Here is a 26,748-nt window from a genome sequence, read left to right as displayed (position 1 = left end):
TGCGCGTGGTCACGGCTGTCCTCCATCAACGGGAGCGAACGGTAGTTACAGCTGGCCTTCGCCGCGCACTTCAAATGCGGCGGGCATTTGCTAAGCACCTAAGGTAACGTCTTTGAGCCTCACCGTTACCCTGGGCGGGAAGCGTTGCTGTCTATTCCCACTTGACAGATGAGGACGCCGAGGCTCAGAGTGGCCACGCACGTCCCTGGGCCCACACAGCCGGTAAATGGCAGAGCTGGCCTTTGAACCAAGGCCCAGCTGACTCCTGATTTGGGGTTCATGCTGCCGTCCCCCTGGGGCGCTGGTGGTGACCCCGAGGGCTGGAGCAGGATGAGCGGGGCAGGTGGCCGGGCTGAGATTCCCCAGGCAGAGGCTCTGGGTGGTTGGCGAAACCCTTGGCCCGCTTTGCATGCAGCCCTGCGGTGCTCAGGCCTTCCTGCCCACGCCTCTCTGTCTGATATGGACCCTCTTTGGAGTAAACCGCATTGATTCTGCCTAATTAGCTCCTCAAATGAAATCGCCAGTTATTTTGGGAGCAGCATCCTCACAAATGAACGTTTCCCTGGAGCATTCAGGTGGAAAATGCAGATAAACACGCCGCTTTGTAAAATAAATGGCCGCGATTGGTCCCCAGAGCCCGGGCTATCGCGGGCCCTGGGCCTCACTTTCACAAAAGGCCTGAATCTTCCAAACGGGGCCCCTCCAGAGCGGAAGAGAAACCCCGGGCTGTGCGCCCGAGCGGCCACGGCAGCGTCCCGAGCAGCCCTGCGGCCCAGCGCCCGGCAGAGGGCTCCCCTGCGCTCGGGCGTCCGGCCCCGGCCCCGCCCTGTGAGGAACGCGCTGCCGGGACCCCTGCTACCGACGGGGACACTGAGGCACGGGCCCGTCGCTTGGAGGCCGGGAAGTCCGGCCACGGGTGTCGTGCACTTGGTCGCGAGGCCCCGTGCCTTGCCTCCACCACCCCTCCGTCCCCGTCCTCAGGTGTGAGTGCACCCGGAATTGGCACGTTGCTTTTAAATCCACGCGACTCTTGGGTTCTGAGCGGCGCGCTGGTCAAGTATCGGTCCACGTCAGCCGTTCAGCCAGCGCCTGTTTTCTCCAGTTTTGGGTATCCCCCCCCCCCCCCACCGCCCGAGGGGGAAGCCTCGGGGGCTCCCGTCTCTGGCTGACCCGGCCCTCGGCACAAGCATCTCCCATTCCACAGGCAGCTGGCAGGACTGAAGGCTGGGAGTGAGGACCTGGGACCAGGTGTCATGTACTCAAATCCCGGCTCCGATGCCCCTACGTCACGTGACCCTGGGGGACCTCCAATGGGAGGGTGGTGAATACGGTGCCCCTCGTGGGGCTGTTGTAGGAGTCAGTGAAGTGACGTGTTCATGTGAACACTGGGCCCGGCACATAGTAGGTGTTCAGTTAACAGTATACATCGTATGGACTCTTCAGTCCCAGATGGGCACTGGGATCCCTGTCATCTGTCAGTTGGGACGAGGGAGGCTAGGTTTCCTTTCATGCCCATGAGGCAGGGTCACACAGGCTGGCCCTCCACTGTCAAGTTGGACCCAGTCGCAACAGAGGAGGCTTGTGTGGGTGATGGTGCCAGATGTTCCTGGCCCCTTTCTGTAGCCGAGTCTCTGCAAACAGGACCCAAGTCTGGCTCGGCTGCTGACACAGACCTGGCAGACCGTCCTGGGCCCTCCCCCAGGCAATAGTGCCCGGGACCCCCCAGCCAGCTCCCTGACGGCAGGTGCCGCGACGGGCTGAGGGAGCTCTGCCACCCTCACCCACGCCCCTCCCCCCTCCTGACAGGCTGCTCCCCAGCAGCCTGTGGCTCCACTGTCCTCCAATGTTAGCCACACGCCACGGAGACCAGTCCCACCTGCCAGGCCATTCCCGTGTTCTTTTCCAAAGAGCTGTGTGAATAAAGGCCAGAAAAGAGAGCAGCAAGTCCATGCAGCCCCTGTGAGGCTGCCCTCCTCCAGCCTGGTAGACTGCAGCGTTCCTGTCCCTGGAACAGCTCACTGCCCCCTCCACGGCCATGGTGTCTGAAAAGCCCCCACTTGTCGCCTCCACAGCTCTAGGGGGCTCTGGTGAAGCACAGATAGGTAACTAGGGGAGTGTCTCCCCATTACCCATTGGCTCCTGTGGCACTGTGAGGCACGTGTCCCTCAGCAGGGAGCAGGGCCAGGGGATGGTTAGGTTTTGATTGGAGAGAGGGTGAATGGGCAGGAAGGATCTGGAAAGATCTGGAGGCTGGGCCCAGGGCAGCAGGGAGCGGCTGCATGGGGGGGGGGGGGGAATGCTGGGGCAGCCCTACACCGGGAACCTGGGCCTGGAAAGTGCCGGAAGGGAAAGAGCAGGGAAAATAGAAGGACAACACGGCAGTGCCCGCCCCACATGCTGGGCCGAGGCTGGCAAAGGCCTGCCCAGGAGGGGGCTGACCTAGGGGACTGGACCTTCTGCTGAAGCCCCCAGAACTTCGGAAAGTCAAAAGAACTGAATGCCGACTGCAGGGGAGGGGGGTGAGAGCAGGGAGACCAGCGAGAACACCAGAATATTCTAGGCAAAAGATGATGGTTTGGATCCAGCTGGCAGCACTAGATGTAGAGAGAAGTATCCAAGTGGCCAATATCCAAAGCAGGAAGGAACGAGGCATGGGGAGAAAAGAAACGTTCCTCCTGAGCCCTCTCATTTTGGGGAGCAAAGATTTTCCCAGAATCCCCCCTGAGGTGCAGGGCCCTTGCACCTCATTTCTCAGAAGTGGGTCAACATCTACCAATCACAGGATTGCCCCAAGGGGCAGGATCCCGTGACAGGCTCACAGCCTCAAGAAAACCACCTTCATAATTTGTGGGGACCAGCGCAAAGTAAAAATGTAGAGCCCCTTGGTCAAAAATTATTTAGAATTTCAAAACTGCAACAGCAGAGCCTTTAGCCAATCATGGGACCCTTCTGAGCACTGTGTGACTACAACGGGTCCCACGCGTCCCCGTGAAGGCAGCCCTGTCCTCGCGATTCACCCCCTTGGCTGAGCATGGGGCCACCCAGACAGACTGCAGGAGGGAGGGTGCAGGTGGTGGGGAGAGACCCTGGTGTGGGCACCATCAGAGAGGCGGCTGTCTCCACAGACTAGACAGAAATATAATTGTATATCATGGTAATACTACACGTTTCACGAAACACAATAGGAACAATGCCACATATTCTAGAAATAAAATGTTACAATACCACTTTCACTCTGGAGAGCCCTCTCAGATTCTTTTCGAAAGTGCTCAGATGGGCAGGCCTGGTGGGGGCCTCGAGCTGTAATTGCCATTTTGTAGATGAGAAAACTCTCCTTTGCTCAAAACCCGCCAGTGGCTTCCTGATTCTAGACATGAAGTGCAAAGCCTTCCAGTCACCTATGTGCCCTGGGCCCTGCCCACTCTGATGTAACACCCTCCCTAGCACTTTCTACCTCTGGGCCTTTGCACCTGCTGTTTCTGCTGCCCGGAATCAGTTATGCCAAGGTCTCTCCTCCTTGGGTCTCCACTCAAGGGTCTGCCCCAGAGAGGCTTTCCCTGACCATTTATTAAACTAGCTCGCACATCTGTCCCTGACCTCCTACCTGCTGGATTTATCTTATTGGCATTCACACCATATGACACACAATGTGTTTATTGGCTTTTTGTCCCCGTCTCTTCCAGCAGAAAATAAACTCCACAAGCACTTTGCTGATGTGACTCTGGGCCTAGAACAGGGCCTGGCACCTAGTAGGGCCTTCATAAATATTTGATAAAGGATGCCGGTGAGGGAATGGGTTACTGAGCAGACCCTGAATCCCATGGGTTTCTGCAGACGCCTTGTGTGCCAGAATGCCAGGTGAGGACACATTCTGGATAGGGTGGCTTTGCATCATCAGCTGCGTCCTCCTGCCAAGTCGGACCCAGAACCCAGTGACGCAGATCCAGCCCGATGGAAGAACATCCTCGTGGGGAAGCCCCACCCTGCAGGGGACCTGAGGCCTGGGTGAAACCGAGGGACTCCAGGAAAGTAGGTCCGGACCAGAACTATCACACCCAAGGAAGGAACAGAGACATAATCGTGGACTTTCCAAACCCTGAAGGTTAAATTAGCGTAAATACCTCGTGAGGGGGCGGCTGTCTCTTGATCCAAATGGCCATTCATTCAGTGGTCCATCCAACCAGAGTCAGCGAGTCCTCATCGAGCACCTAGGGTGCTACACTTCTTCCTCCTGTGCTAGGAAGTGGGGATACAGTCATGAGCAAGGCAGGCTCGGCCCCCACAGAACCTGCGGTCTGCTTGGAGTAGGCCAACAAAACGTGAGCTAAGAAATGCAGACGTAAACTGGATAAAGACTGGATCTTTGGCAGAAGGAAAGAGCATGCTCTGCTAGAGTCAATAAGGGATGGTCAATCCGGAGGGCCTCTTGGAGGCCGTGGCATTCCAACTGAGGCCTGAGTAACGGGGAGGGGCCACCCGTGGGAGTGGCAGACGGCAAGATACTTCCAGTCGGGAAACCGCAGCGGGTGCAAAGTTCCGGAGGCGGGAACGAGGACCGAGATCAGAGCCGGAGGAGCAGAAAGGAGGCCTTGGTGGTTGAAGGGCAGCAAGCCAGAGAGGCAGGGTCCGGGAGGGACTGGAAGGGCCGGGGCGCCCTCAGCGCTGGCCGTTCTGCCCGCCCAGGAGGCCGCAGAGGTGTTCACGCAAGTGGGGAGTTGGGGTCCGACGGGCTCGGTTCTGACTCCAAGTCTTTGTGACCTCAGACAGGTCACTGAACGCTTTCAGACTGTTTTCTCGTCTGTCAAATGGGACTAATAACTCTGTCTTCTCCCAGGCTCCATGAGAGTCGTGAGGATTAGTGGTCAGAATCCTCAGCAGCAGGGATGTGCTGTCCCCCCTACTGCACCCCTCATTCCCTGATTCTGTCCACTAAAGCCAACTGGTAGTGACTGGACATCTCCAGGAAATGTTAAGAATCTACCGCGACAGGACTCCGATCGCTAAACTCTGCAGCTAACGAGCACCGACAGCACATACTGACCGAGCGCTGTACTAACACGCCCAGGACGGCACCGGGCACAGAGTAGGCGCTCAAGATGTGGCTGCTGGTGGTGTTTGTGGTGGTCCCAACCCCACAGCGGGCGCCTTCCTGCCAGACCTCCGGCGGGCTTCCTCTCCCTCCGCCCTGGCGACAGGCACATCCTTCGGGACCCAGGAGGCCGCTCTGTCGTGAAAAGGCCTTTCCCACCACATCCCGGTGAACGGGAGTTGCTAACACATGAGGTGAACAAGAATCCGGGCCCTTGCAGTGCAAGAGACGGAGAGTGAACGATCCTCTCCGCCAGGTGGTGGTAAGTGCTCGAGAGGAAAATAAAACAGGGTGAGGGGAGACAGGGTGACAGGAAAGAATGCGGGATGATGTGACGTTTGAGCAGACGCGAGGAAAATGAGGGAGCAAAGCATGAGGCCATCTGGGGGAAGAGTGCTCCAGGCCATGGGGACATGTGCAAAGACCCTGAGGGAGCACCGGAGGGAGCACCCAAGGCAAGAAGGCCGCAGAGCTCCCTTCTGCTTTCCCAGGACAGCCCGCAGGCCTTTCCTTAGTAAGGGGACCTCTTCAACCCTTCCCCTTCCCCAGCCCCATGTCTGCCAGGTTCTGGGATCAGAGTCAGATTCTCCCATGGTGCGCCTGGCCAGCGAGTCCATGAAATCCAGTGGCCACTGTGTTTCCACTTGCTAAATGTAATGCTGCGACCATGGCCCTAGAACTGATCAGGGATCAGTATTTCCGAGCTGTGTGACCATGGGTGAGTCACTTAAAACTAACTAACTGAGCCCATGTCCTCCTCTGTCAAGAGGAGCTTAGCAGTACCTACCTTGAAGGGCAGGTAAGAGGGTTACACCCGATGATGCCTTTATAAAAGCCGACCGGCCGAGAGTCCAATAGACACTGAGCGCTCAGTCCTGGACACTGCCGTTAATCCACAGAAGTCTGGGAAGGCCAGGCTGGTCAGAGGACAAATCCTTTTTTGAAGAAATGAGTTGTACACCCTCACATCGTAGGTGGGGGAACTGAGGCACAGAGAAGGACAGCTTGGGCTCTGTTGCCCTACAGCCCTCTCCTGACCCTCCAGGAGATGTTACTAAGTGCCCAGAGAAGTCCATTTGGGATAGACCTTCTGACTCACCTCCCCACAAAGCCCCCAAACCCCAGAGCCCTTCAACGGAGCCTCCAGGGGCTCTGGGAGGCTCAGCCAGGACAATCTGGCCCACAGCGCCACCTGGTGGCCAGCGCTTCCAGGCCGGGGTGGGGCGCCCGTTTAGTAATTGGCGGGTTCCTGGTCACAGCCCTCATGAGCACCTCATTTTACAGTTTGCAAGGGTCTTTCACATCCTCATACATCCAGTTGCAAGGGACGAAAGAAGGGAGAGAAGGAAATGCACAAAAGAAAAATAAAAAGGAAAGAATATAGAGTCTAGCTCACAGACGTATGTCGTGGGACAAGGAAAAAACAGAAAATCTAGGTAAGAAAGAAAATGGAGGCGAAAGAGACAAAAATAATCAAGAAGGAGAAATAAAGAAAAATGGAAAAAGAAAAAGATAAAATATCCACACCAAGTCAAGCCAAACCCAGGCCAGATGGCAGGGGACAGTGCCCATCAACCAGACAGTCCCAGCCCGGGCCTCAAGGCTGCCTCTCTCCCAAATGTGGGCACCCAACAGCCAGCATTTGGGCTGGAAGCTGGTAGGCAGGACCTGCCAGGACAAGAGCCCAGGTGAACCGGAACCTCCCGTCACTACACAGTCTCTGGCGCCACCTGCTGGAAGGACGGAGCACCACATTCATCCCCTGGATGTTAAATTTGGCAACCCTGGACCCTGTTGGTTCTCCTGGTCAACAACACAGCCAGGTGGGTAAACCCCTCCATTTCTCAGAGAAGGAAACTGAGGTTCCAAGAGAGGCGGTGACCTCTCAGGAGATGGCACTCAGCAAGTACAGAACCCTTCCAGGTCCGGGGGCAGGTGAGGGTATCCGACTTCAAAGGTCTCAGCCCAGATCCTCATGGCCCTCCACAATCCAGCCCAGCCCCAGAACAAAGCCAGGCGCAGAGCATGCGGTCATAGGCACGTGGTTCTCGGCTCGGATAGTCATGATCCTTCTTTTATTTTCGCCATGGTTCACCGATGCCCAGCACTGGGCTGGACACTGGGCACACAGCAGACAGGAGGGGATATGGCTCCTGTTCTCAAGGTGCTCCTACTGGCGGGAAAGGAGGATGGCAAACACCTAAGCAGTTACATTTAGATAAAACCATAAAGTGGCCAACACACCCCATCGCACCTTTGGCTTCCTGAGTGGCTGGCCCCTGACACCATCCACATCAAGGAGCCATATCTGGGCTCCATTGGACAGTTGGAAGAAACAGAGGCTCAGAGAATTCTGGAAGTCCAGCTGGGAGGTTCAAGAGATTCATCAGCTGCAGGGTTTTGCCCGCCCCTTGATGTGCCATCGACCAGCCCAGCAACCCCAGTCACCAGGTCCTCCTTCAGCCGACATCGCCGTGGTGACTCCAGAGCTGAGGATCCGGACAGTTAAGAGGCAGCAAGTCCTGCCCGGAGCCAAGGAGGTCAGGTAAAGGAATGTGCCGGGTCAGGTGGGGCTGCGAGGGACGAGAGAGCTGGCGTCTCGCCCGAAGGAGGTGGCCCTCCTCAGCCACAGCTGACACGTGGCATGGCAGAAATGTGGGCCAGTGGGACCAGAACGTCTCAATTTTCAAAAGGAACAAAAAAAACCACACAGAATTTGGAAGTGAAATCTGCCACTTCTGGAAGGTCTTGTTCAAAATTATGAAAACATCATGTCTGGGAAAACAAAACCAAAACCCACACCTGTTTCCAAGTTTCAGCCCCTATAAAACGCCCCCTTGCACCTATTCCTTCCATTTTGTGCTGTGAAAAAAAAGGCCTTCCTGAGACCAAAGCAGGTCCTGGGCTTTACACCCCGCCTCCCCCCCAGTTTGCAGACAAAGCTGGATGGGACTTGGTTAAGGCCACAGAGACCCTACCTCTCAGCTCCAAACCAAAGCTGCCTCTGCCTATCACTACCTGACAATTCCCTTTTCTCATTCCTGGTACCCAGGGTGCAGAACAGGCAGAAATTGGCTGCTTCCTATACAAAGCGCCTGCCTGAAGGAAGCCATTAAATCCTCCTCGTTGACCCCAAATATAGACGGAGGCAACAGCTCTCCCCTCAAAGGGTTTTTCGCTGGATCTAAACACTGGCCTCAAATAATTCCAAATAGTCCGTCGCTGTGCCTAAAATCCTATCGGGATTCATTCCCAACTATTACAGTATGGAGTCTTTTGAAACCTGTCATTGAAAGACACAGGGATCTCTCTCTGGGAAAGACCCAGTCTGGGCCTTGAGAGCATAAGCTCTAAAACGGGTTAGCTTGGAAGGAGTAGACGCGAAAAGAGAAGGCACGCTGGTCTGAAATGACAGAACTGGGTGTGGGCATCGTGGTTCAGGGGGTTCGCAAGGGCAGCTGGCTTCAGGGAGGGTACCTTAAGGGAGCCTTTCATAGATGTCAGTGTTTTCCAAAGTGTGGGAAAGGAGGAAAAGACAGTAAGGAGGGAGGAGGGAACCATAAGAAGGAGCAGAGGGGAAGGGAAGGAAGAAAGGAGGGAGGGAGGGAGAGGGAGGCAGGCATAAGACAAGCCTAGGGAAACAAGTCTGCAGCTCAAATCCGGCCCAGGGGTTGAGATTTCTCTGGATGGGCAGACGGGAGCCAGGAAGCTTCATAAGGATGGGCAGGGCACGAGCAGGTGCCGTGAACCAGTCACAGCCCGAGACCCAGACAGGTCCGCGTGTGCATGCGCAGAGTCTGTGCTGGCATCTATTGATTGGCCCGTTTGTGGCAGCCTGGATCTCGATTGGCCGAGAACCAGCCTCTGTGTTGCGTGGACCTCCGACCCCACCCCAGATCCCAGATCCCAGATCCCAGATCCGAGACCGCAATGGGCCTCGCAGGCTGCAGCAGAGGGCAGCTCGGTAGCATCCCTCACGGGAACCCTGACATGACACCCAAGAGAAGGCAAGGAATGCCTGGGAAAATTGCCACATTTTCCACCATCGCAGCGAAATGGAGCTCGGAATGGAAAATAAAGGTGAACTCAATATAAAAACCCCTATTGCCCTGGCACGGCTGAGGCACAGACCTACTATGCACTCTTGGGTAGCCCTCACCACTCTTCCCCTGCAAGAGAAAACATGTATTGTCCCCGTGTTAGAGGAGGAAATGGGTTCAGGGGGGTAACGTCACTGTTGCGTGTGGGGGGGGGGTGTCTCTGGCTCAAGGACTCCGACAGGATCGATGGGAACCGTCCCCAGTATGGTCTTCAAAGCACGAGCTCATTCCGCCCGCAACGCTGGCCACCCCACCCTGCCCCTCACCACCAGAGTCAGCCCCAAAGGAACCCTCCACAGATCAAGATCTTTGTATTATAAACTGACTTTTAATAATAATAAAAAAATCTATCATGACTTTAATGAGAAGATCTGTACATTTTAAAGTAAACCAGTGCACAACACCCTTGCCCTCAGGGGCCCCTCTCCATTTCCCACCAGGGGGCTAAAGCCGGTCTTCATTTGTGTCCCTGCCACCTGGGTCCAGCAACAAGCCCACGTCTTGCCATCTCGGCCACAGTGGCAAGTGATGGAGGGTGGTCCCTGGAGGCCCAGGGGGCCAAGATGCTGGTGGGGCTTCAAGTCTCAGGGGCAGTGGGCAACCCAGACCTGATCTCACCCACCACACAAGGGTGGAGAATAGATATCCCCTCCCTTCTACCTCGGCTGGGGTTTCTCCCTGCTGGCACACACAAGCTAGAGGGGACAAACTGCTGAGGAGGTCCCAGTGTGGGTCCCTGTGCCCAGGAGGCGGGCAGGGTGACTTCCTGTCTCTCTGGCTGGCTGAGAAATCCCAAGTGCCCTGCTCTGAGCTAACATCAAAAAATAATAATAATAATAAGTTACAGAAGCCACCACCCAGCGTTTCCCAGGGGCCCTCCCACCTGCAGGACAGACACCTGTGCGGGACAGCATCTCAAGTGGGCGCTTCAACCCCCTCCCACCCCCAGCCCTGGTCCACCTGCCTCTCAAACCCTCACAGCCAGGCCGAAAGAGAGCAGAGTAATTCAAGCTAATATTGACCGGCTGCTGGAGAACTGAGGCGGGGGGGGGGGGGGGGGGGGGGGGGGGGGAAGGGATCCTAGCCAACACCTGTGAGTGATACCTTAAGACCCTAATATTAAAAAAGATGAAATACTGACATTTGTTGGATTTTCAATAATTTAGTTTTCTCTTTTAGTAGAAGTGGGAAAAGTCATCAACACTACCTTATGCTGGTCCCCTGTTAGACAATATACCTTTCTTTGAGATTTAAAATGTCAAATATATAATTACACAACCCAGAAAAAAAAAAAATCTCGACGACACCAACAACATAAAAACCCCAAAACAAACCATAGAGAGTTCACGCCATATAAATACAGTCGGAGCAAATCTCACGCCCAGGACTGGTGGCTCGAGTTCCAACGGCGGTGATGTCAGAAGCTGGTGTGGCTCTGGAGTATCCTCTTGGTGACAGGTGGTGTGCCCCGTCCCTCTGTCTTTCCTGGCAGAGGCCCGGCTTCTCCCAGTCCACCGAGCAGGTTAGTACAGGGTTAGGGGTGAACTGGCAGCTAAGGTGAGGAGGAGGAGGAGGAGACACCGTGTGCCGCCTGGAATGTGGACTTAGAAGGAAACCAGGGGTTTCAAAAGTGCAGGTTGAACCATCCTGAGGGAGCTGGGTGCGCAGGCCTCCAGCTACAGCACCCGTGACATTCCCCCCCTCCGTGTCCCGGGGACTTGTGGGCAGGAGCCCAGGTCCTGGCTGCACCCGTCAGTGAGCTCCGTGGGTCCCCGGCACCCCCTCGGGCTTCGGGCACAAGCGTGGAGAATGTGCCGGCCCAGGGCCGACCGGCCGGCTCATCGGAGAGCGGGGGCTCCGCTTGTCCACACAGGAGGTGAAGACGCAGGCTGACGGATCCTGGAGCAGGAAGGAGCGTCGCAGCCGGCTCTGCAGAAGGCCGGCGCGGCCCCCTGTGGCTTCCCAAAGCCCAGCTCCGGGGGGGACGCAGCCGAGCACCCGGCACCTGTCTGCACGTTCAGAGGTCTCCGTCCACCGGAGGCTGGCAGAGGCGGTAAAGCCTGGCGGAGACGGGTGAGGAGCCCCATGAGCAATGGCCCGGCCGCCCATTCTTTTTGAGCACGTAATCCGCGCCCAAGGAACACAGCTCGACGGGTATAAAAAGATGCGGGGTGAAAACCCTCCACGCTGCTCGTGCTCCCCCCCCCCCCCGGCTGTCTGGCCCCCTCCGGACCGGCAACGAGTTTGCAGACACAGACGCGTCTGCACACGTGTGTTTGGGGGTGAGGCTACGTGTGTGCGCGTCCGTGCACACGGCGGGAGCTTTCCCACGCTGGTGGTGGCAAACTAGCCACAGCGCTCCGCCCTTGGGAGTTTTTTCACAGATGGGGGGACCCTCTGCGGCACCACACGGGCGGCCCCCGGGTTCCTTCGCGTCTGCACCGCCAAGGGCCTGGGCTTCACCCTCAAGTAAGAGGGAGCCACTCGTGGGTCAGATCGGCTGTGGGGAGAATGATGGCAGGGGGACCGGACCGGAGGCCGCTGTGGTGACACAGGCAGGACAGAGAGGCAAGGCAGCACGGTGGTCAGCAGCTCGGCCCCTAGGACTCCGCTGCCAGGGCGCAGGGTCCCAGCTCCGCCATTTGCTAGCTGTATGACCTCGGACGAGAGACTTAACCTCTCTGTGCCTCAGTTCCCCCAGCTGCCGGCTGGAGAGAATGCTCACAAGGTTGTTGTTTGGTAAAGAAATAAGAATGCTGCCTGCAGTGGTATTTGTCACCCCCCCAAAGTGCGTCCCCATAAACGAGCGGTGGGGCCCCGCATGAACACCATGGGGGCTTCCCGGGGTGAGGCCAGGAGTTCGGCCAAGCCCGGTCCTGGCCTCCCAGAGGGTTTGGGGGGAGCAGCCACTCACCGCGGTGCACCCTGGGGCATCTGATCCTTGACTCGGAGGTTTTTGGCCAGAATCTCCACCCTGGGTCCCTGGGAAGAAAGAAGGAGGCTTGGGACCTGCCTCGACACAGAGTTCAGGGAGGAAGTGTGTGGGTGCAGGTGGGGTGGGGTAAGGGGAGTAACGGGAGGCCCCAGAAGCTGAGATCCGGGGCCCCGCCAGATGGGGAGAAGGTCCAGGTCTGGGGCCCTTCATGCCACCATGCCCTCAGCCCACGAGACCCCGAGAGTCCCTGGAGGGTGGGGCCACCTCACCTGCTTCCGCATGATGTCCGTGGCCTGCATGATGCACTTGGGCAACAGCCCGTGGCTCCGTGCCAAGATGGCCGCCTGCTCTAGGGAGACACTCAGGGTGCTCCTGCAGGGGAGGGGCGGGAGGGGCCGTCGCTGCCGGGCAGGCCTCATGCCCTGCTCTCTTGCCCTGAGAACTGCCCCACGTGCCCCCAGAAAACTGCTGGACTTGCTCCTTCCTCCTCAGGCGTCTTCTCCCTGAGAGGCCCCCCCAACCCCCCTGTCCCCTCCCCCATCCACCCCCCCAACACCCACCCGTCTTTCCCCCCGACAGCCAGCACTCCCGCACACAGTAGGCGTTTTCCTGCTTTACTAAGGCGTCAGCTTCCTTTCGCCTGTTTTGTTCTCTGACACTCCCAACGGCCAGCTCAGAAGAGGACCTTGGTGAATAAACACTTGTTGGGGGACACAACTGAAGTGATTCCCTTAATCGCTTGGCCTCCCAACTTGTCGACAGGACGTATCCGTTCGTCCCTCACGTCTGTTCTGAACAAGTCTAGAACGTGGGCACTGCAGCCAGACCCCCTGCACTCAAAGCTCAGCCACACAATCACTCTGTGGCCTTCAGCAGGTAAGCCGCCTTCTCCAGACCGGCTTCCTCAACCGCGAGACAGGGGCAGACCAGTATCGAGGTACTATTGACCTTCGGACCGGGGGACGTGGGGGGCTGTCCTGCCTCTGACCACTAGACGCCAACAGTGCCCTCCTCGCATCGGGACACGGTGCCAGGTGTCCCCTGGGGGGCAAAACCGCCCTCGACTGAGAACCCCTGGAAGAGGCCGTATCACACCAGCTTGCTACAAAGAGGAAATGAGTTAATCCATTGACAACGGTGCTGCCCAGTACACAGCAAGCACTCGCGACGAGCATTTATTGAGCACCTGCTGTGTGCCAGGTGCTGCTCAGTGCCAGGCTAGGGCAGAGAAGCGAGACAAGTTCCTGCCCTCACAGAGCCGGCCGACACTGGGGGGGTGACTGGGCGTAAACTGGCACATAAGCCAAGCTCCCAGCGTGTGGGATGGTGGTGGGGCTGCTGAGGGGAGGAGGAGGGGAGGGGAAGGGGGGTGGGGGGCAGAGGGTGCGGTTTTAAACTGGGAGGTCAGGGAGTGTCTCAGAGAAGGTGACTCCCACCCCTGGGGACAAGGAACAGGGACAACGGGCAGAAAGTGGGGGAGTGTCCACGAGGCACGGAGGCCAGCTCCGCCCCAGCGAAGACCAGCGCGTTAATGGCGAACGGATGGTCAGGCAGAACCACCCTGCACAGGTGCTCATTCACACCGAGCACAGAGAACCAGAGCAGGGCACCTAGGACCACGCAGCCCTGCAGTCCCGCTGTCCAGACTGAGGCCGAGAGGGAGGGCCAAGGCTGTGGCTGGGCTCAACAAGCACGGCCAGAACCAGGATTCAGCCCCCCGGCCGCCTGCCTCCTCGCTCCCGGAAGCCCGTCCAGCACCCCGCCCCCCCCGCCCCCCCAACTCCAGGGTCACAGCAGCTCACCTCTGCATGCCTGTGCCACACATGGCAATCTGGCAAGCGCCCAGGCGGTAGCAGAGCTCCGAGGAGATGGGGATGAGGCCGGCGCCCAGGCTCCCACTGGCACCAGGTTTAGGGTGGACGAAGGACTTCATGAGGCGGCAGAGCTCATCCAGGGCATTGATGGGGCGTATCAGCTGTGAGGCACGCACACACACACACACACACACAGACCCCAGGGCATTGAGAGAAGGCCCCCACCAGCCTTGCTCCCCATCATTTCCCTCTTGCCCGGCTCTGTTATTGGAGCTGTCCTCCCGGCTCACCTCTCCGGGGGTTACAGCCCGGTTAACCTTCCATGACTCCTGCTCAAGGACCATCTGTGGCTCCCCATTGCCCCGCAAGCTGGTATTCAGTGTTTACACTACATTTCCAGCCTAGCCTTCCTACCTAATTCTTTCCACCTGCCCCAATATGCCCCTAACTAAGCCGGAAAGAAGTGCCCTCTCCTGTCCTCTCCCAACAGAGCCTTCCCGGGAAGGACCTTCCCTCCATCACCTGCGCAGGCACAAAATGGTGGTTTGCCAGTTCTCTCTGTGTCATCTTAATATTCTGCCAGCCAGACCACGAACTCCCAGAGGGCCGTGCCCACCAACTTCTCTGGGAGCCCCCAGCCTCCAGTCCCGAGGCCAGTACCCCACAAGTGCCGTCAAATTCGAGGTCTGCCTGCGCCTGGGACGTGGGCAGAAGGCCTGGAGCACACGCCCTCGGAAGGGCAACTGTGACACGTGGGAATGTGGGCCGCACACAGCCAGATCTCTCCATTTCTCAAGAAAAGCTAGAAGCCTCCATTTCACTGGAAAGCTTTTGATTTTGAAGTGCTGGCAATAGGGGCGCCTGGGTGGCTCAATCGGTTAAGCGTCCGACTTCAGCTCAGGTCATGATCTCACGGTTCGTGGGTTCAAGCCCCGTGTTGGGCTCTGGGCTGACAGTTCAGAGAGCCTGGAGCCTGCCTCAGATTCTGTGTCTCCCTGTCTCTCTGCCCCTCCCCTGTTCATGCTCTGTCTCTCTCTCTCTCTCTGTGTCTCAAAAATAAATAAACATTAAAAAAAAATTTTAAATGCTGGCAACAAATTTCAATCAAACAAAAAGACCACCACACGGCCACATCTGGTGGGGGCGGCTGCTGCAGAGACATGCTTGGGTAAACAAGGGAGAGAAGACAGGCACAGGTGCACCCATGCCAGCAGGGGGAGAAACATCTAAGGAATTCCGAGGTGGGTGGGGAGGAAGCTGGAACTCCTAGAACGGGGAAGGAGTTCTCCCGGGAGGGATATCCCTGGAGGGGGGACTACAGAGGCCTCAGGGGCTTCTCTGCCAGGATTCGTGCTGGGCTGGGACCCCTGGCCCCATCTGCTGCACCTTGACCCTGACAGCAGCCCGCAGCCCGGCCCAAGCTCCGCAGCAGGGTGAGGGAAGGGGGGCACACCTGGTCTATCTTCACCGCCGTCGTGCTGGCATCCGTAGGCAGGTTAGACCGTTCCAGGTAAAATGCCCTGAGAGAGAAAGATGGGGGTGGCGGTGAGGGCGGGGCCCCTACCCTACTGCGGCCGCTGCCCCTCTGTTCCCCCAAAGACTCACACTGGGAGCGCCTTGCACGGTTCTCCCCGTCCGGCCACCTGCTCCTCCAGCAGTGGGGGGTGGGGACAACAGGGGCCTCCTGCATACTCCCCCCCCACACCCTGACAGGCACTCCTCAAATGCCACCTCTCCCTGCCTGCTGTCACAATCAGCACCCTGCCTCCCTACCGTCTATCCCCTTGTCCTACTGAGTCTCTCCTCTGAGCACTTCTCATCACTTAGCACATTACAGTGCTCTTCGTTTACTGGTTTATTGCCCCTCTCGCCCTCTAGAAGCAGGGCTCAGCCAAGTTTTTTCTGTGATGGGTCAGAACAGTAAGTGTTTCAGGCTGTGTGGACCAGACTGTCTCCATCAAGATGCTGCTCAGATCTGCTGCTGTAACCCAGAAGCAGCCACGGACAGTACAGACGCAAAGGAACGTGGCTGTGTGCTAATAAAACTTTATTGACAACGCAGGGCAACTGCTGCTCTAGAATCTGTGCTCCGTGAAGAACAGGATTTGTTTGGCCACTGCTGTCTCCTGAGGAGGCATCCAGAACAGAGCCCGGCCCACAAAAGCTCTCGATTAATGCGTGCTGAATAAAGGAAGGGATGGATATGGGAATGCTCTTGGAGGCAATGTTTCAAATATTCAACAAATGGGGGCGCCTGGGTGGCTCAGACGTTTGCGTGTCCAACTTGGGCTCAGGTCATGATCTCACAGTTAAGTGGTTTTGAGCCCCGAGTCAGGCTCTGTGCTGACAGCTCGGAGCCTAGAGCCTGCTTCAGATTCTGTGTCTCCCTCTCTCTCTGTCCCTCCTGTGCTTGCACGCGCACTCTTTCTCTCTCTCTCTCAAAAATAAACATTAAAAAATATATATATATTCAACAAATGGCACAAGACGGACTGATGGCATTGACCAATCCAAAGAGACACCAGTTGTAATAATACAGCTGGATGTTTTCCCTGAACAAGCAAACGAAAGCGTCACTCTCCCATCTCCAGATGGTGAAGCTGGGCCCCGAGACAGTAAATCCCGATCTCCTGATTTTCAATCTACCTTCTCCACAGGGGAAGAAGGTGAGGCAGAATTAGGAAGGAGCCGGGCCAGAGGGGTGGTGGTGAGAGCTGCCTCCCTGGGCCGGAAGCTTCCTTCTGGCAGATGTGGCCCCTGCTCTCCGCTTCTCTCTGGGGGTTTCTTTTGAGCAGGACCAAGGCCCTGGGGCTCACCCTCCTTCCTCCCAGGCTCAAGAAGGCCAGGACCCCTGTTCCAACTCCCACCCCACACAGAACGGAATACACAGCTCCTCTCAATTGGAAGAATCTGCTTTGAAGGGAAACAGACCCAGTTCAAAGCTCAGCTCAGCCACTGTCTACCAGTGCGACCTTGAGCAAGCTGGGTATGTTCTCGGGGCCTCAGTCTCCTCATCTGTGAAGTGGCTAGAGTGGCCTCCTGTGACTTCTGGGAGAATCTGCACAGCCCGTGTACACAGAGGGCCTAGCAGACAGCAGGTGCTTAAGAAAGGGTGTTTTGTGCGCTCCCACACTGGGGACCCGCCCGGTGCCTTACGTGCTAATGCCTGCCCTGCCACGGCAGTGCCCAGACTCCTGTCCCCAGCACGCAGCCCAGGCAGATACCTACCTGAGCTTACGGTAATACTGCTGAACCTTCTCCAGGGACTGGGCGTTGATCTCCTGCTGCAAATCTTCCACAGCCTGGCTGTCTGGAGGGGGTGGCCCCTCCACATTCTCCAGAGCTATGAAGGAAAAAGCAGAAGAGCAGGTGGCCGGGTCCCGGCGTGCTCAGAGGCCTCGGCTCCCCCCGCCGGGCCCCACCCGGCACCCCACAACTCACCCTTCGTGAACAGCACGGTGTGCAGCCTCAGGCTGCCTCCGCCCTCCAAGCGGGAGGGCAGCTTGGAGAAATGGTAGCTGTCGAGGAAGAAGACGACCTTCAGCGCCTGCCGGCTGCCCTCGATGTGGTGGAAGACGTTGGTGTCTGTGGGAGGGCACAGTGGGACAGGGCGGCTCACTCCCTGGGCCTGGGGGGAGCCCCGCTCTACTTTCGCCGGGCAGAGTGGCGTCCCCACTCTTACCACCTCCACAGAGTAGCCTCGGAATCTCCTGGCTCCCACCTTCGGGGAGGCATCCTGGGACCTCCCTGCCTGCCGGCCCTAGAGCACTGGTCAGCCCTCCCTGCCCTCCCTCCAGCGCTGGCCTCGGACAGCCCCGCCCTCCCACACACAGGAGAGGAGCCTCTGACTTCTTTCCGCCTCCTTCCGCAGGTCCTGGTTTCCACCGCTTCGTTCTTAGACCTGGCGTGGGTTCTGCCCCGCTGGGGAGCGGCCAGGGTCCCCGGAGCTTCACCGCACTCCTTGTACCCCTGACCTGGGAGCCCAGGGCCTCTACCTGGCAAGACCTACCCTCGAACAGGACCTGCATCTTATTTACACCCATAAGGAAGAGTTTATGGCAGGAGTGGCAAAATTATGGCATTCACACCCCATCCTGCAAAAATCACTAACCAGTCAACAGTTGCCCCTGAGCCCAACTCTGCCTGTGGACAGGCAGCCACTGCCAGTCAATTCCAGTTGGTACCTCAGAAGACACTTGCTGTCCATCTAGACTCCGGTCTGTGCATTTTGAACAGGATGACATCAGCCCCAAGGAGGTGGAAATTGATTCATGGATGGATGGATGGATGGATGGATGGATGGATGGATGGATGTGTGGACAAATAGATGGATGGATGGGTGGGTGGGTAGATGGGCAGATGGATAGGTAGATGGCATGGATGGATGTGTGGATGGGTAGATGGATGGATGGATTGGATGAATGGGTGGATGGATGGGCTGGCTGGCTGGTTGGGTGTGTGAGTGGACAGACAGATGGGAGGATGGGATGGAGGGATGGATGGATGGATGGATGGATGGATGGATGGATATGGATGGATATGGATGGATGAATATGGGTGAATGGATGGATTGGGTGGATGGATGCATGGATTCATCGATGGGTGAATGGATGGATCCACAGATGGGTGGTGGATGGGATGGATGGAAGGATGGATGGATGGATGGGTGGATGGATGGGTGGATGAGTGGATGGGTGGATATGGATGGATGGATATGGGTGAATGGATGGATGGGATGGATGGATGGATGGATGGGATGGATGGACTGTCTGGATGGGTGGGTGGGTGGACAGGTAAATGGGTGAATGGGATGGATGGATGGATGGATGGATGGATGGATGGATGGATGGATGTGCAGGTGAAAGAGTAGGTGGGAAGGAGGGAGGGAGAAAGTCAGGGAAAAAATTATGGTATAAACCCTTAGAAAATCTTAAGAAGTCTTCACTCCAAAGAAGTATCTCTAGGGCAGAATTTTAATAAGAATTGGGTATTGGCTGTTATTCCGAGAACTGTTGGAGATGACTGGGTTTATACAAAACGAAACCCCTCTTTCCATACATGCCCCAAGGTTCGGCTTTGGGACTCATGTTGGGAGCAAGAGGTTTGAAAGTCCAGATCTGGTTTAACCTTGGGCAGCTGCCCTGGTAGCAGGGTGGCCCCAGAGCAGTCACCTCCATCCCAGAACCCCAACTCTCACAGTAGGGACGTTATGAATCACTCACTGGCCACGTAGTTCTCATCCATCTGTTTAAAGGAAAAGGTGACATTGTCCAGCTCTGACAGGGTCACCCAGATGTCCTCCAGCATGGTCCGTTCCTCCTTCTGTAGAAGGGAGACAGGGTGGAGGGGTCTCAGATGCCACCCCTATCCTGAGATTTCACTTCGAGATTCTGTGATTCAACTCTAGTCAACACACCAGGCTGCGTGCCTACCAGGCACAGGGTCCTGCGCTGGGCTGTCCAGGGCTGGACGTGAAATTGCGTTTGCTCTAGGCTTATCCTGTACCTCCCGTGGTCAGAACCCATCTACGTTCTAATGTGCACCGATCCATCTTAGCCATTTCAAGCCTAACACGCCCAACAAAAGTCCCCATTTTCCTGCCCACCTTCCTCCAACAGGCCCACTTTGGCGAAGCACACCAGCATTGGCCCAGGGGACCAAGCCCCCAACCTTTAAGGACTTCTCAACATCTCTCTCCCCTCACCCTACACAGATCACCAAGCCCCCACCAGCTCAGCCACCAGAACACTCTGCTGGCCCACCCACCGCTCCCCACCCCCCCCAATGCCCCCAGTACAAGGACAACACCAACCTCTTTGCAGGTCTCCTTCTGCCACCCTCGCCCCCCAGCACAGGGCATGGATAACCTGGAGAGGCGGGGAGAGCCTCTGAACCCTCTCTCTGCTCCCCGAATAGTCCCAAGCCCTACAGACGTGGCCAGCCTGATCTCCCAAACCATACCCAGCCTGCTCAGAGCCTTGGCACATGCTGTTCCCTCTGCCCAGAACACTTCCTCAGACCACCCAGCCCACTGCTGTCTCGGTACCCAGGTCTCGGCTCAAACATCCCCTCCCTAGAGAAGCTGGCTCTGACCCCTGAACCCAAAGAAACCCAGTCGCTTCCACAACTTCTGTAGAACTCTCCTCTCCATCTCCCTTCGGTTAGCTTCAGACCCGCAGTACCCAGCCCAGAGCCTGGCACATCATGGTGACTGATGAATTAATGCACTGGGCCCCATGTCCTCATCTGAGAAGAGGAAAGTGAGGGCTGGCTGTCCCAGCTGCCTTTCGGTCCCGCCAGGGGTGCTTTCGGGAACCAAATGTGAGTAGATCTCAGGCCAGGCAGACATTTGCATGCAACACTGGCCAGCAGAGGGCGCGCCTTGGCCACACTTTCCAGCCCAGCCTGGGACAATGCCCAGGAGGCTCAGAGCTGCAGAGGTGGGGGGGGGGGGGGGGGGGTGCTCAGCCGAGGGCACACGGCGAGGAGGAGCAAACAGCACAGAGCAAGTGCCACTGTGGGCCGCATTGCTGGGGGTGTCAGCTCCGGACACTGGCACCCCCAAAGGCTGAGAACTTGGCTCTGCCTCCTTGGGGCTGATTCCGAGCCCTGGCAGTGGACAGACAGGGGAGTCAGGGATAAAAGGGAAGATGCAAAGAAAGCAGGGTGGCCTAGGGGTTAACCGGGCTCAGAGTCAGACTCCCAGAGTTCAAAGCTGACTCCCTGGACCTCGCGTTCTCATCCTTGAGATGTGGATGGTAAAGGACCCACCTCGGCCACCGCAAGGGTTAAATGAGATGCTGTCTGCACCAGGGAATCTCACCCGGACTCTTCCAAAAGCAGGCTCTCCGACCTCCCCGTTTCCATTCTTGCCCTTCCATAGTCTCATCCCCACCCAGCAGCATGGGCGATTCATTAAGCGTAGACGCCAGACCCGGGTCTGTCCTCTGCTCAAAACCCTCCCGGGGCTCACAGCCACCCAGGAACAGCCAAAGCCCCTACCACAGCCTGGAAGACCCTGCACAGTCTGTCGCAGTTAATTCTCAGGACCCCCTTCCCCCACCCTCCCCCGGTTCCCTCTGCTCCAGCCATACTGGGCACCCTGTTCCTCAGACACTGCACGCAAGCTCTTGCCTCAGGGCCTTTGCACCTCCTGTTCTTCACTGCCTGGAAGCTTCCTCCCCATATCCTCATGGCTCACTCCCCCGCCTCCTTCGATTCTTAGTCAGAGGTCACTTTGTCAGTGAGGGCTTCACTGGCCACCTTCCTGCCCCCTTCCGTGTTTTTCTCCTTAGCCTTTATCATCACACACAGAGGTGGCGCTGCTGACATTTAGGGCCAGGTTATCTGTTGGGGAGGGGCATCCTAAGCACTGTAGAAGGTTGAGCAGCATCCCCAAGCCCGGACGCCAGAAGTACCCACCTCTTCCCTCAGTTCTGACAACCTAAAATACCTCCAGACGTCACCAAGTGTCTCCCAGGAGGTACACTTGCCCTGGTTAATCGAGGACCACTGGTCCGTATCGTTCATCTCACTTAGTTACGTCTGCCCCTCCCCCACCAGGATTTAAGATTCTCGACTACAAGGGCACGGTTTTGTTCGCTGCTGGATGCCCAGCGCCCGTAACGGTGGCACACAGTAGGGGCCCAATGAGTGCCGAACGCACGGCGAGGTGCGCGAGAGCCCGGGGCAGCAAGCGAGAGCTCTCCTGTACCAAGTTCCGGAAGGCGCCGCCTCGCCCCCCTCACTCACCACGGCAGCCGGCGACAGCAGGGACTGGCAGTGCAGCAGGACTCCGGTGGCCGCCACCTGCTCCAGCCACTTGCGGCTGGCGTCCCGGCTGCTCTCCTCGTACTCGCCGTTGTTGTTGTAGCGGTAGCTGAGGGCCGCCAGCAGCTGCTCAGAGAAGGTGCACACGGCGGCCACCAGGGCCTGGCAGAAGACGGCGTCCCTGCGCAGCTGCAAATCCGTGTCTGGGGAGAGGGCAGGGCGGGGGCCCCGCTGGGCTGGGCGCTCCCGGGCCGTCAGCAGGCTCCCGTCCCAAGGCCCGGGGGCCCAGAACCGACCCCCGCCAGCGCCCCCCTCGGGGCCCAGCCTCCCAGAAGTTAATTAATCCCGGCAAAAAACGCCAACGTCACAGAACCCAGTTCTCTGAAGAGCAGGCCAACTGGCCAAAAAACTCAATTAGCTCAATGATCCATCCACCTGTCTCTTCAAAAAAAAAAACACACAACTTTTTCTTAAGGCTTTCCCAAAACCCTCACCCCGCGTGTCGGGGATTTCTCTGCCCTGAGAACGACAGTGACACCAAGCATTGCCACCAAGAGCCATGTTTCAAGAAAGGCAGTTGAGCACGTTCTCTGTTTCTGAGCAGAACGCCTTCTTCCTTCCCGCCGCCCCCCACCCTGCCCCTGCTCTGGACATGGTTGGCAGAACTGGCCAGTTTCGATCAACCAGTTGTGCGGGATCCCAATCTTCTGGAAAAGACCCTTTTTGATCACTGGCTTCTGCCAACTGGGTTTCAGGGACCAATTTTTACCTAGACCCCATTGTAGCTGCCCTTTGGCTGAGACTTTCTGGAAAGAAGGGAGGGACAGAGAACACCTCCAACCAGTCCGCCCCCCCCCACCCCATCCTGCCCCCTCCTCCTCCCCACTGTCTGCCGGGTAGGGACTCCCAGGCTGGGGCTGAGGGCGCTACGGACAAGGAGCCTCCCTACTCATCACCCTCCATCCCGTGTCCTCATCCAGATCCAACCAGGCCCGGGATATGGCCAGAGACAGGGCCGCCGGCTCCAGGGCCCTGAGGCTTGTCGCCTGGGCGCAAGAAGACGACGTGAGGTCTCCGTGGTTCTGAGAGGCGCTAGGGGCCACGAAGTTGCTTTTCCCCCGTGCAGGCCCTGACAACCATGGGAAAGCCAACACGGGCCGGCAGAAGAGGCCTCCCTGCGCCGAGGGCAAGATCACTCCTGCCAGGACGGCCTCTCCCGGACACGCAGACGTCGCCCCTCCAAAGCCCTCACCTGTGCATTTCAGCAAGGCCAGGAGCAGCTGGTTTTTCCCATCTGGAAGGAGAGGGCAGAGCAAGGACGGGCTGAGAGGAGTCGGCAGAAGGGCGCTCCCCACAGCCCCGGTGCTCGGACCCTCTGCGGTAAAGCCCTGGGTGCTAAAGAAGCTTGTGTCGAATGGATTCCAGAAACCCCAGACACCCAGGGGACGGAACCCCAACCGGCAGCTGCACCTGTCTACACGTGCCCACCAGAAAGAGGCCGAAACCAGCCCCTCCAACTTGTGGGCCCAGCCCAGGAGCCTGGGACACGCACGTGGGCACACAACTCACATGTGTGCCTACACACAGGTGCCTCCTTGGCCACTTAGGCACATTTAGGGCCCTGCACGTGCCCGGACAAAGCTCAGGCCTTCCAGAGACAGAAATAACGTCATCCTCTCTTTCCTTCAGAAAGAGGCTCTCAGGCCCAGAGGGGGCTTACAAGAAAAACCAGAAAGGCCTTCAGAGTTGGCCTCTTAAGATACCTTCTGTCCCGGGGCACCCGGGTGGCTCAGTCAGTGAAGCGTCCGACTCGGTTTCGGCTCAGGTCACGATCTCACAGTTTTGTGAGTTCAAGTCCCACGTCTACACTAGCAGCTCAGAGCCTGCTTGGGATTCTCTCTCTCTCCCCCTCTCGCTCTGCCCCTCCCCCACTCATGAGGTCTCTGTCTCTCGCAAAATAAGTAAATAAAAACGTTAAAAAAAAAAAAAGAAGAAGAAGAAAGATACTTTCTGTCCTGGAGAGGCCCAGGGCACCTGGCTGGCGTGGTGAGAACAGCAGCAGCCACAGAGACATTCATCCCCTGGGGACTCACCGTGCACCACGTGCTGAACGAAGCACCTTATCTGTAGTGACACTTAATTCTCAAGACAACACGTGAGGGAGGAGGCACCATGAGCCCATTTTACATATGAAGGCACTGAGGCACAGAGAAGTCTAAGACTGTGCTGAGACCACAGAGCCCCGAGTGGAGAGTCCACGCTGCTAACCGATTACGGTTGGGAAAACAGGCCAGCTCGGGGCCAACGCCAACGTCCAACTCAAAGGCTGCTGTTCCTGGGGGCGGCGGCCCTGAGGCCTAGCACCTCCTGCCGTCCTGGGGTCCCTCCAATCCAGGAGGCCCAGGCTGAAACGCTGCCGAGGGCCAGAGAGGTGAGGTCCGACGCGTGAGGCAGACACCAGGCCGCAGGGAGTGTGGTGAATGACCCCCTGCGCCCCTCGTCTCTAGCCGTGCGTGACTGTGGGACTGCAGGCCCTGACTGCCAGATCTTCTGATGGTGCAAGAGGGAATTCTAGACTTTCATGTGAGATCTCAGATTATGAATGCTGGCAGTAAATTCACATTTTTTAACGCTGTAGCATCTAAACCTACCTGTGGGCCCCTAGCTTGTGACCTCAATAACAAATAAAAGGAAGCCACGCTTTTGGAGGCCGAGAAGAAAACCAGTTCAGCCTTCTCGGCCTCCTAACTGTGCAAGGAAGCCTGGGGCACCCAGGACCCGCAGCTCCCGGGTCAAGTGCGCACGAGGCCCAGTGCCAGGATACTCAGCCGAGAAAGGGGCACCCACTCTTCTCGTTCCCCTGGGCATGGACAGACATGGGACACGGAGACTGACTCACTCCTGACCTTTCTGCGTTCACCACGTTCAGAACTGAAGGCCACAAAACAACTTTCCCCGCCCAACCAACCTTCCACATATCTCTGAATGTTGTCCACCAGGGTCTTGATGGAGTTGGGGAGGTTCCAGGGGTCCTCCTGGATGCTGATCTGGATCAAGCTCCGGCCGCGAATTGTACACTCTTCTTTCTGTTTGAACTCTGGGGCACGAAAGGGACAGAGGTAGCATTGAAGAACGATGGCACAAAGGCCTCCGTCCCGTCACCAGATTCCAAAGCTCAGAATCCTAAGTCAAGGATGCCTGCAGGACCCTTGGGAATTAACTGGTCCACGGAAGGCAAATCCATGGTGAGTGTGCTACGATTCATAGTGCTGCACTCGTGGCAGACATCACTAATCCACCTCAGCACTTCTTCCTGCTCATCCGAGCCTGCAGCTCCTCACAGCTGTCACCAATCCAATGCAGACATTACAAATCAATCACTGCATCCTTTTCTCCCAAGCCTGGACATAGACACAGAACAATTCTCAGGTACAGCCTCCTTGCAGCCACAGCCAGTCGAGCTGGCACACGAGTTATAACCTGGTCTACCCTTTTCCATACAGAGAGTGGGAAGCCCTCACAGACCGACTTGCCTGGAGTCCCACAGCTGGGTAACGACAGAGATGGGATTTGAACCCGGCCCCAGCAGGGCTATTCAAAGGCCGGGCCTCTGTCCCTTGGCCTCTTCCCTGCTATGAAGTCTCAGATTTCTTGAGATCTTAGTGGTTTCTCTCAATGTGACATTTCTGCTTTTTGAGGCTCATCAGAGGTGATCATGAGGCAGAAGGAGGGGCAGGGGAGCTAGGGCACCGCCTCACCGCTTCCTACTTTTACTTAGGAGCAACCGTCTGCTTCTTTTCCTATGTCCTGCACTCAACCAGGAGCTCCTTCAGGTCAGGGGCACTGTCACATTCATCTCAGGGTCTTGAGCACCCAACGCAAGGCCTGGCACAAGCTGGTTCTTGGGAATTAGCTAGTGGACGCATGGATGGATGGATGGATGGATGGATGGATGGATGGATGGATGCATGGTGAGTAGGGGAGCGGACATGTAGATGAGTGGCTGGCTGGCTAGACAAACGAATGGACAGTGGGTGGGTGGGTATAAGGACGAGTGGGTAAGTAGGTACAGAGATGGATGGGTAGGTGAGTAAACAGGAGGAGAGGCTGATGTGAGGACATAAATGTCGAGTCCTTTTCTCTCAATCGTTTCAAGAATAAACTGCCAATTTGGTGCTGGTAAATCCTCACCACTCCTTCAACTCACCGACCCCTCTCACGGAAGAACAAAGAGCTGTGGGCAGGCCTCAGTGACTAATGACAGTTTAATCACATTTTTGGTTGATGCTTCCATCGGGTTTAGCATTATGGTAATCACTACTTTATGGCATGTTATACTGGTCTTCCACACATAGAGTTTAGGTAAGTTCCTTAAAAATTAAATTAAAAAAAAATTTTTTTAATGTTTTTATTTATTTTTGAGACAGAGAGAGACAGGGCATGAGCAGGGGAGGGGCAGAGAGAGAGGGAGACACGGAATCCGAAGCAGGCTCCAGGCTCTGAGCCGTCAGCACAGAGCCCGATGCGGGGCTCGAACTCATGGACTGTGAGATCATGACCTGAGCCGAAGTCGGACGCTTAACCGACTGAGCCACCCAGGTGCCCCCAAAATTAAATTTTTAAAAGGGAAATACTTGGGATGCCTGGGTGGCTCAGTAGGTTAAGCACCCGACTCATGATTCCGGCTCAGGTCATGGTCTCAGGGTTCGTGAGTTCGAACCCACACCGGGCTCTGTGCCGACAGCACGGATCCTGCTTGCGATTCTCTCCCCCCGTCTGTCCCTCCCCTGCACACTCTCGGTCTCAAAAATAAACAAACATTTTTAAAAATAAATAAAAGGGAAATACTTTTCCAAAAAATGCATGTCAATAATAATAAAGACAGTATGGTGTTTAAAATTGTGAACGTGTAGGTAGGATCTGTGAGCACGGTCTAAGATGATGCAGGTGGGGACTGGGTGCGTGAAGCATGGCAAACTGCACCAGTCCTTCCCCTCATGTTACGAATGGGCAGGTGGAGGCCCAGAGAGGCTCAGGGAC

General features: G+C 56.9%; 1 protein-coding gene across 2 annotated transcripts in view; it reads right to left on the bottom strand.

The window, feature by feature from the left end:
* Positions 1-10,335: 10,335 nt before the first annotated feature.
* The window catches only part of PREX1 (phosphatidylinositol-3,4,5-trisphosphate dependent Rac exchange factor 1), a 185,708-nt gene continuing 169,295 nt past the window's right edge, over positions 10,336-26,748 (bottom strand). For both annotated transcript variants that reach the window (XM_042980207.1, XM_042980208.1), the window contains 11 exons: positions 24,677-24,805; positions 22,961-23,002; positions 21,691-21,911; positions 19,161-19,260; positions 17,380-17,523; positions 17,167-17,281; positions 15,392-15,458; positions 13,927-14,099; positions 12,394-12,496; positions 12,104-12,171; positions 10,336-11,249 (listed from right to left, as the gene is read on the bottom strand). In XM_042980207.1, coding sequence (XP_042836141.1) covers positions 11,207-11,249; positions 12,104-12,171; positions 12,394-12,496; positions 13,927-14,099; positions 15,392-15,458; positions 17,167-17,281; positions 17,380-17,523; positions 19,161-19,260; positions 21,691-21,911; positions 22,961-23,002; positions 24,677-24,805 — 1,205 coding nt within the window. In that variant the 3' untranslated portion in view covers positions 10,336-11,206. The remainder of the gene's footprint in view (positions 11,250-12,103; positions 12,172-12,393; positions 12,497-13,926; positions 14,100-15,391; positions 15,459-17,166; positions 17,282-17,379; positions 17,524-19,160; positions 19,261-21,690; positions 21,912-22,960; positions 23,003-24,676; positions 24,806-26,748) is intronic.

This window comes from Panthera tigris, chromosome A3, assembly GCF_018350195.1.
Source record: "Panthera tigris isolate Pti1 chromosome A3, P.tigris_Pti1_mat1.1, whole genome shotgun sequence".
NCBI lineage: Eukaryota > Metazoa > Chordata > Mammalia > Carnivora > Felidae > Panthera > Panthera tigris.
This window is presented reverse-complemented; position numbering and strand designations above follow the sequence as displayed.